Consider the following 10,418-nt stretch of genomic DNA (forward strand, 5'->3'; position numbering starts at 1 on the left):
ACTGCGATCGGCCTCTGGTATTGGCTCCAGCACCCCCCGTGACCCTAGTGAGGATAAAGCGGTTCAGAAGATGAGATGAGTTCTGTCACTTTATCGCTAAATATACACGGGTGCAACAATTCATGGGAAATTAGGTGTGGATGAGGTGGAAAATGATGAGAATCTAGCCGGCCAAACCGGATAGCTGGAATTGTAAAATATTTGTCATGAGGGGGGTGTGTTCGTGCGCGTGTGTTCATCACCTGATCTCATTTGAGTTATCACTTCAAGGCGAGACTTTGTACCTACAAAATAGCAATTTTCCACTATCTTGTTCACGAAACAGTGACATAAACCTAAAAGTAAAGAGCTATATGGCATAATGTTTTCCGTTATAAAGGTGATTAAATCTTGATTTGGATAGACACGGGTGTTATACACTTTTCAAAGTGGTTAAAAAACTCAGTGCCATTGACATTATTATTATTATTAGATGAACAATTATGTGGCTTTTTCATTCTGCTACTGTAAATTAAAATTTGTTTTGGAATTAGTAAAAGTCTTCATTCGCTGCCAAGATTCCCAGTTCGAATGGATTGGACGTCTGTCATCGTCCATGGCAGCCAAAAATGTCATGTAAAGTTACACAGAAGGGGAAAAAAAGGAAACCATTGGAGGAATTAGTACTGCCCCTTTGCAGATTGCAGTGTGTGGTGACATTTTATTTTTTCTAATTTTATAGCACGACAGGAGGAAGTGCAGTGAAATGCGAGTGTGTACATTTCCAAAGTTTTTAACAAGTTTGTGGGGATAATTTTTGTTGCTGTTCACTCAAGTCTACGTCAGATTTTTTTTTGTTTTAAATTCACTTGTCCAATCTCTATTTCCACGGTGTTATATACCAACAACAGCTTCCTTTTATTAAATTATTATTATTCGCTGTTGAAGCACTGCTTCAGTAGCGAGCGTTGGACTTCATTTCCCATCATGCAACTGGACGTCATCTTTAAAACACTTGGCTTGCACTTTTTTTTAGGAACTCGACATTGTTTGGATAAACGTGGACTTGACGTGACTTGTCGGCCTTTTTCCTCGGAAATAGAAATGAGAGAAACCGGTCTTGGGACGCCGTCGGGGCTCGAATGGAGAAGTAGAACCGGGACGCGCGTGCCAGCGAAGGACACGAAAACGGAAGTTTGGAGCCAGCGGTGAATATAAAAACCACATTTGGGGACATGTTATCAAACTGCAGTTACAAGGTCAACCTGGTGTTTGAGTTTCCCCTTGAGTAAGCGCATTTGTCTTCCGCGCTTTGTGGGGAGAAAGGAAGTAGTTTTTGGATTTTGGGTTACGGTTGAAAGGCACTCCTTGTCATCGTTGGAGTGGTCGTACATCTGCATTGTTTTGCGGGCACTTAAAAGCAAACTTTTGCGTTGTTCATTTCAATATCGAGGAGGATTACATCGTAACATTGACTCAAAAACGACTCCGTTTATAGTAAAGGAACACCGGAGAAATTTCATTTACTCTTATATTTCATCCAAAGGTAGACCGGTGTACCTTCACGGGCTGAGACACTTTGTGTCATAATCCTTAATTCTGAATTAATCATATGCCTAATGCAGCAAATTTGGGCGTGCTGAGTTGGAAGTATATCGTGGATGTATAAATAAGACAAGGACGAGACTCTAAATCGGAAATAATTTGACATTTTAGTCATCATGGAGCCGTATGCTCCCATTGGGGGGGAGAGGACCTTGTCAGTATGCCGGCGATTGTGCTACGCAGTCGGGCATTTTCTTAATGACTTGTGCGCCTCGATGTGGTTCACCTACCTGTTGGTTTACCTGCACTCGGTCCTCGGGCTCCAAAGCACATTTGCGGGTGTGTTGCTACTCATCGGACAAGTAGCAGACGGGGTGTGCACGCCTCTCATCGGATACGAAGCTGACAGAACGCACGGGAAGAGGAAACGTTGGCATTTGTTGGGTAAGTCGTCCAAACATTTTTTTTCCTTGCTCATTAAATTGACACTTCCAAGCTTGAAGTCAACATGTTGAATAATTTTCTTTCTTGCATGAGTTATGACAATCTCAGAAAGGTTTTCCTGGAGAACTGCTAATGAGATGTGTTTAAGTAAAGCATACAGTAGTACCTCGACCTACGATCAGCACGTGGTACGACATGCTCGTGGTATGACGAAAATTTCGATCGAATAATTTGCCCGCGATACGATCAAAATTTCGAGATGCGACCAAGCCAGGTGGCCATGACATGAGAGACTGTTTATCATTGTAGCACAGTCTTTTTTGCCGCATCTCTTTCGTGTATAACAGATATCTACGAGCACTGAACGATTTATTCAGACTAGTTTCGACCAGGAAACGCGCAACACGCATGCATGGGCAAAAAGAGGGCTTTCTGGGTAATGAAGTATACTTGTGCACACAACATCGATAGGCAATGGCACCCTTTCTCAGAATAAAACTTCATTACCCACAATCAATACGTGGGTAAATTGCATTTCCTGTTATTTCCTTAGCCCCCGCGATCGCTCGTTCAAGACTACTTCTCGTTGGCAAGTGGTCGTGCGTTATCCTATTATGAGTACATTTGTGTGCATCATTTTCGGAATATTTTGAAGGGAATACAACAGCCAACAGCCCATCGATAGCGAACGTGAGGGTGGAGGCGTGGCAAACCGCTAACCCGGAAAACGAAGGTAAAAAAAGATTAAAACAAAATTAGAATTCAGTTTTGTGTAAAGTTACATTAAATGTATGTTTGAGTGTGTCTGTATATATCAATCCAAGTTAATTTAAATTTGTTTGTTCGTTTACGAGTGCCGTGGATAGTCCCCCCGAACAGCCCCTACCTCCGCCTCCGTGTATGTCGCTATCTCTCCCCCCCGTGAAATGCGTCTAATTTTACTTCTATTAAACACATTTTATTACTATTAAACCACTAGTTATGTGTTACTTTGTTAATAGATGGCGAATTAGAAGAAATAAAACATTTTTTCCAATCCAATATCCTGTTTTTGGTGATTTTTCAGAGGGTTGGAACAAATTAATTAGTTTTTAGTTCATTTCAATGGGGAAACGTCCGCTCGAGTTACGAAAAGCTCGACATACGATCACAGTCCCGGAACGGATTAAGATCGTATATCGAGGTACCACTGTAATGGTCAGATGACTAATCTTTGTGTAACCCATGATATCCTATATATAATCCTTTATAAATGAAGTAAATTGCTGCAACAGAATTTCACTTTTTCCCCAAACAATTACATCATTTGCAGTGATAACAGGTAAAACTAGCTACACCAATTCTTCTTTTCTCCCTCCCAGGAACCATCTGTGTGATCATTTCTTTCCCCTTCATTTTCAACCCCTGTCTGGCCTGCTCGGCAAACACCCCCCAATGGGCAAAGATTGTCTACTTTGCCCCCTTCATCGTCATCTTCCAGTTTGGCTGGGCCGCCACTCAGATCTCACACCTCTCCCTCATTCCAGAGCTGGTATCTACCGAGAACGCCAAGGTAGAGCTCACTGCGTACAGGTAAGCTGATGATGGGTGCCTTTCTGGTACTACCACCACATACGCGATAATTCAAAAAGTATAGCAAGAATTTAGCTTAAACCGATTTTTGCCCCACTTATTTTTTTTAAATGTATTTTTCTCGCTTTCTCTACAACACAAGACCAGTCAGTACTTTTGTTTCTTTTCTTGCGATGCCTGGGCACTATTTAAATATTGTACAATTCATATTAAGTGTGTAATGTGTAAAATGTCAACTATACTAAGTGCAATACTGATGATGAAAATGTGTGCATGAATGAGCCAACTGCATTGTGTTGTTGTTTGAGCTCCGAAAAGCATTTTGGTAGAACTGTGGCTGTTGTGAATGCTTGCTATAAATAAGCTTTATACTGGACTTGAATGTAATCTTAAAATAAGCATGCTTGTTCTTTCAGATTATGTAGCCAAATTATTAACCCAGTGCTAGAAATCTCACTTAAAGGAATATTTTAAGACTTAAAAAAAAAAAAATCTGCCAATGTTTACAAATGTATGGCATGCTAACCTGATATCTGCTTCCAACGAGTAATCGCTCACCACACATTGTTTCCCATTTCTTGGTTTCTCTTTTTCGGTGACTTTGGTCATTTGTGTAAGTGTCATCAACATGTGATGAAAAAAATCCAGTGACTTTTAGTCATGCTGTTTACCTAAGTTCAGTGCAGCTTTTTTTTTTGGACATGTGATAAATACATCTCTACATTTTGGCTTTTCATAATATTGTCCATTGTGATTTAACACGTTAGTTCAGATGTCTATAGATCTGCTTTGAATCTGACTGAGTGCATTCTCTGGCAGGTATGCATTCACAGTGGTGGCAAACATCACAGTATACGCGGTGGCATGGCTGCTCTTTCACTTCTATGCACAAGAAGACATGACAGACAACCTGGGCCAGGCAGATGTTCCTCTTTTCCGGGTAATTATCTTGATTTATTTGGATGCAAAAGAGATAAAATATTTTTCACTTAGATATGGTAGTGATTATCTCTAAATGTTTCTGAGCTATTCAGAGCATTTCAATGGAAAGAACAGTTTAAATTTGATTTAAAAAATGCCCATCTCCTTCCTGTTGTTTTTTTCTTCTTCTGAGAAAACCTCTATAATCCTGATATCAATATAGTACTGTAACTACTATGTGGGCTGTTAAATGCCATCTGTCTTTTTTCACTATAATTTAATTTGTTATTAGTCAAACTTGACATATTTAAATATTCATCTATCCCTGTGGCTATCATTTCTGTGCGCCAAGTGAGTGATCGGATGACACGTGTGCTGTAAATATGGCATAGTCATATCAGAATTTTGAATTTGGCCTAAAGATATTTTCTCATACAAACACACTCTACCCTGGTGAGAAGGTTTACCTGAGCTGTTCCTTGCGCAACAGATGCTGGCACTCATTGTTCTAGGCGTCGGGGCAGTGTTCTCGGTGATCTTTCACATCGGCACAAAGGAGCCATCGGGAGAAGAGCAGCTTCTCCCACATTCCCCTGATGGGGAAGGAACACCTGCTCGAGTGTTGCAGTGGAAGGACTGGCTAAAAGAGCCTTCTTTCTATCAGGTAACTGCCAATTCACTATTTCTCCGTATGAAACATGTTTTCGGTTTCATTAACTGGATCCGTAGTTGTACATTTTCTTGTCATTTTTTCCTCTTAATATAAGCAACTCTTAAAACAGGTGGCGAAAAAATACAATACATTCATGACTGTTAGAACATAAAGTAACATTCGATCTTTTCAAAACTAAATGACCTGTGGATAAAATCATCATAAAATCCAGAACGTTGACAACACTGAGTGCTATTTTTTTTTTTTAGTCTGTCCCTCTATTGGAATAAATACATGCTTGTATTGATTGATAACCTACTCAATGTATAGTATGCCATTGTGTATATATAATGATATAAAGTGAAACTGGATCATCTCCCCTTGGTGATCCGTAATGGCACTTGAGTGTGACATGGCACCTTTGTTAAGAATCACTGACCTAGAAAAAATCTTTTCAATATGCAGCATTGACGTGTAGGGATCCAAAGTGATTTGTTTCCTGGGGGTCCTAAATCCCCGGCGGTGCCCCTGTCACAAGGTCAAATGATCCTATTAAATGATTTTTATCAGCACAGTGGTGCTTTTAGTGTTACAGCCTCATCCGGGTGGGGCGCAGGCAAAAGCTGAAGTTGCAAGTGTTGGAAATATTTGAAAGGAAATCCATTTCACGAAAAACGATTTTCAGATGTTGCTTTTTATTCATCAAGCTGGCCTTTGTCTACATGTGCACAAGACTGATAGTCAACCTGTCCCAATCATACATCTCTGTTTACCTCACCAACTCACTTTTGCTACCAAAGGTAATAGATTGCGCTGCGTCGGGCTCAGACGTATGTCGGTTGCACTCTAACGTTTTCCCATGTATGACAGAACTACATTGCCCTAATTCCGTTGGTCATGTATGTCAGCGGCTTCTTCAGCTCACTGACCATGAAGCCCATCAGCAAACTTGTAGGCATCACTGTGAGTAAAAAAACAATTATACTGAATGCATACCTGTCAACCTCTGCCGATAACTGCCCTTATAAATGATTATGATTCCCCTTACAAACCCCAAAAAAACCTTACAAACACCGTACGAGTCGTACGAGGGGAATCATAATCATTTATAAGGGCAGTTATCGGCAGAGTTTGACAGGTATGTGAATGTTTCCATACAATGTCAGTTTGCTATACAACAATCTGTTTTTTTTTTATAACTGACCTCATGAAAAAATAATTAGATTTTATGTTTGATGTAGAATCATTACATGATGCTAATTAGAAGAAGAAAATTCAATGAATACAGCATACAATTGTGATCGGTGCAAGGCTTTACTGAGAGACACTGTACTTTTTCAGGTGATGTATTTTTTCGGCCTGCTTTTGGTCATTGGCTTTTCCCTCTGGGTGATTTTTGACAAGAAGATGGGAGGAGAACGTATCTACGGTGCAGCCGTGCTGCTGGGAGCTGGCTCAGCTATCATCCTGGTCATGTCTCTCTCCATGACCGCCAAACTCATCGGGGAGCAGACCGTAAGTTTGGGGAGGGCACACCCAGCACCCTGACACAACAGGCAGCTTGAGCTTAAAGATAAGCAGAATTTGTCCTGCTGAGTCATACATCTGACGTTAACCCATTGATGTGGTCGATTAATGGACATTGACAGCGTTAGACCCAAATTAGGAATTTGACCTTTTTCAACACAGCAGAAATTAACAGTTGCCAAGGCTCATTATTGTCATTCATTTATTCATTTTCTGAACCGCTTATCCTCAAGGGCCGCGGGGGGTGCTGAAGCCTATCCCCGCTGACTTCAAGCCAGAGGCGGGTGGTCAGCCGATTGCAGGGCACGGGGAGAGGGACAATCATTTACACTCTCGCTCCTACCCGGGGACAATTTAGTGTCCAACATGCCTACCATGCATGTTTTTGCAATGTGGGAGGAAACCAGAGTACCTGGAGAAAACCCACGCAAGCCCAGAGAGAAAACATGCAAACTCCACACAGCAGGACCGACCTGGATTTGAACCCAGAACCCCAGAACTGTGAGGCCGACGTGGTTAATAACACATTCTCCCTCGATTCAATGCAATGCCGCCTGCACCGAAGTCAGGTGGATGAACCACTACACCATTGGGTGGCGCCAACGCCAAACATTAATGCTTCAACAGCTTTATTTGATACCATATCTAGAGTAGTATTTTATTTACAGTTTATCTAAATGTATACTGATTACCCTGAGTAGTAAAAAAACATCTGCTTGAAATTGGAGTTCCAGTATATATTTGTGGAATTTGCACGTTCTCCTCATGCTTAGGTTGATTTTCTCTGGGTAAGTTGTCATTTTCATGGTTGCTTTTTATATATAGCAATCAGTCTCTGACATGTCTGCTCTGATTAACTTTGGCATGTCTTCCAAATTTCTACAGTGATTAAAAGAGATAAAAAGAGGAGACTATCTGCTCCAAATTTAGCATATGTGTCTTGTTTGACAGAAAAGTGGAGCTTTTGTTTATGGCTCAATGAGTCTCACGGACAAGGTGGCCAATGGTGTTGGGGTCGTCATCATCCAGAGCATCAGACCGTGCAGGTAAGCATCTCTCCTCCACTCACGTTATTAAAGATCAATTGGTAATGTTTTGGGCAATGGGTTTTCAGAACATGCGTATTTCCTTTTGAATTGTTTAATTTCAGACATGCAAAAAGAATTGAGTAATGTGGAAATGTACAGAAGGAAAGAATGTGCCTTATTTACAATTTAATGGTTTCCGTGAATAGTGTCGATTTCACAAATTGTGTTTTTGAGTTCACTTCAATAGTAATCCTATAGTACATTTGTTTCCAATTTCATTTATCCTCATGATATGCAATATTGCTATGTAATGATACAGTAGATGGTTACAGCTACTTTGACTTAATATGTATTATCTAAATGTTGCAGCAGTGACTCAGCTATGTAAATGTTTTACTTTGTAATGAACAGAACAAATGTTCGCCCAAAAGCTTCAGTGCGTGACATTTTTGTGACGGCGGTTGATGGCATTAGGCTAAAATTAATCGCCATTGTGTTGTTCCTAAATGCATTTTTCAGATTTTATCAGTTTATTAACTTTTTCCTGACTCACTATTCAACCACATTAATAATGCTGAATGCTTCTGAAACCTTTTCCACTTTAATTTAGTATTTTTGTTTAATATAGGTAAAACATTTTTTGAACATTGTTAATTGTTAATAAATTACATTTGTGTTTAAAATAAATTGCCAATATTTGACGTATTTATTAATCACATTTAAAATATTCAGTCATTTTATGAACTTCTCATTGACTTAAGGGTCAAAGAAGTTTTTTAATTTTTTTTTTAAATATCAGTTTTTACACTGACACGGTGGGGCTTAATAATACTGAACAATGCTAACATTTGTATTACAGGGACTAAAATTCGTCAATAAGGCTTTGGATATTATGTTTAATCTTTTATAACAATGACCAAGTAATTCTGCTGACAGGCATGCCATAGTGAAATTGGCCCACTTGTGCTACACTACTGCCCCCATCAGGCTAAAGCGTACACAACAAGTTTGTGCATGAAACAGTCCTAAATTAGTTGTAGTTTTTTTTACCACTTCTCCTTTTTTACCTTCTTTCTTTTTTATGCTTCACACTTTACAGTTTCTCAGAGTTTTTGTTTTTAAATATGTTATACAATCCTAACCAGTGGTTGATAAAAATACCTAGATATCTGGCTTTATAGGGTATTCACTAATCATGATGATGATGCTAGTTTCCTTACAGATGCATAACACCCTTAATGTCTATTTTATTTACCCCCATCCACAGCACCGAGGCATGCTGCCCAGCGTGTATTTGGTTTTATCGTGACGTCATGGCAACCGTAACTGGCGGCGTGGCGTTGGCGGCAACATTTGGCCTGTTAACAATTCTCATCTGGCCCCTCAGGACGAGGAAAAATGAATGATGGATTATTGGCGTAATTCCTGAAATGTTATTTTGAGATTGCAAGAAGAAAGAAATATCCAATAGATGCTCAATGCATTCATTGTGTGCTTGACATCTTTTGGAATGTGTTCTCATACTAAATGATATTTGTGCACAATTCACCTTGCTTTTTTGTTGTTGTTGGTTTTTAAATATATATTCCATTTTCAAATGTATAATTAGGTCAAACCCCAACATAATTGTTAGATGTCAATTCTCTTTAAAAAAAACAACTTAATTCTAATCTAACACTAATACAATTTAAACTATTAATGTTGTAATACTTAACACAACTTTGTGGTAATGCAGTACAGGTGTTTTTTCTTGTTTTAGTAACTTTTTTTAATCTTTGTCTTTTTTCTCAGTTGACTTAATGAAATTATATGATTGCACTTTTAAAGAGGTATGTGGCATCCATTGAAGGATTAATTTATATAATAATCCCTTAATTTACAGAAATCTGCACAGAAAACAATGGGAATAAAAATAAACAATTATGATAAGTGACTCAATTTTTAGTTTTTCTGGCTTTGTATCCCCTGAAACGCATAGGAAACTACAGGAAATTAACATCAAATACAATATTATCTCATTAGTTTGCAGTATTACAACTATGCTGAGGTTGTTGGATTTTTTTGTATGTACACAGAAGTGAAAAAAAGGGAAACCATTGGAGGAATTACTACAGTGTTTTTTTATTTAGATTAAAGTGATCTTAATGGGACTTTTCAATGTCTCATTTGCTTTGGGGGTACAATTTTATTTGGGATTATTATTATGGATTTTATGTCAATACAGTGTCAATCATACCACTGAGCAATTCAGGGAAGTTCTTTTTATACCCAATCATGGCAACCACCTGTTCCAAATTGACCTTTTCACCTTTGGGATGTTCTCAATGTCTTTAATAAGCATTCCTCAACTTTCCCAGTGTTTACTTTTATTTATTTATTTTACCTGTCCCTGATCTTTTTAGAACTTGTTGCAGCCATAAAAATTCAAAGTTAATCATTTGCTAAAAACAGTATGTGAACATCAAATTTCATCAGTGTATTCAATTTAACATGATTTGCAAATATTTCTATGTATTTATATTCTATTTATTTTTAATACATGTCCAATGGTTGTACGTCTCCTTGTTACCTGCGATTGGCTTAGCCACTGATTCAAGGTGTCCCCTGCCTGGTGCCTGTAGTTGGCTGGGATAGGCTCCAGCACCTCCCGCGGACCTTGTAAAGATAAGCGGTTCAGAAAATGAATGAACATGTCCAATTGAATTGGGGTTGAGTAAGGGGGAGAAAGATTAAATCCCTCCTGTTCAAAT

The 10,418-nt window shown here is 38.9% G+C and overlaps 1 protein-coding gene across 1 annotated transcript; it reads left to right on the forward strand.

Annotated features, from left to right (window-relative positions):
- The first annotated feature begins 887 nt into the window (after nucleotides 1-887).
- Nucleotides 888-9,606, forward strand: mfsd12b (major facilitator superfamily domain containing 12b). Its single transcript, XM_077606440.1, has 9 exons — nucleotides 888-1,968; nucleotides 3,330-3,540; nucleotides 4,360-4,480; nucleotides 4,952-5,125; nucleotides 5,821-5,913; nucleotides 5,984-6,076; nucleotides 6,455-6,628; nucleotides 7,592-7,686; nucleotides 8,936-9,606. Exons 1-9 carry the CDS (start codon nucleotides 1,701-1,703, stop codon nucleotides 9,072-9,074), a joined length of 1,368 nt encoding a protein of 455 aa, XP_077462566.1. The 5' UTR covers nucleotides 888-1,700; the 3' UTR covers nucleotides 9,075-9,606.
- The last annotated feature ends 812 nt before the right edge of the window (nucleotides 9,607-10,418 follow it).

The sequence above is a fragment of the Stigmatopora argus genome, chromosome 8, assembly GCF_051989625.1.
Source record: "Stigmatopora argus isolate UIUO_Sarg chromosome 8, RoL_Sarg_1.0, whole genome shotgun sequence".
In the NCBI taxonomy this organism is placed as follows: domain Eukaryota; kingdom Metazoa; phylum Chordata; class Actinopteri; order Syngnathiformes; family Syngnathidae; genus Stigmatopora; species Stigmatopora argus.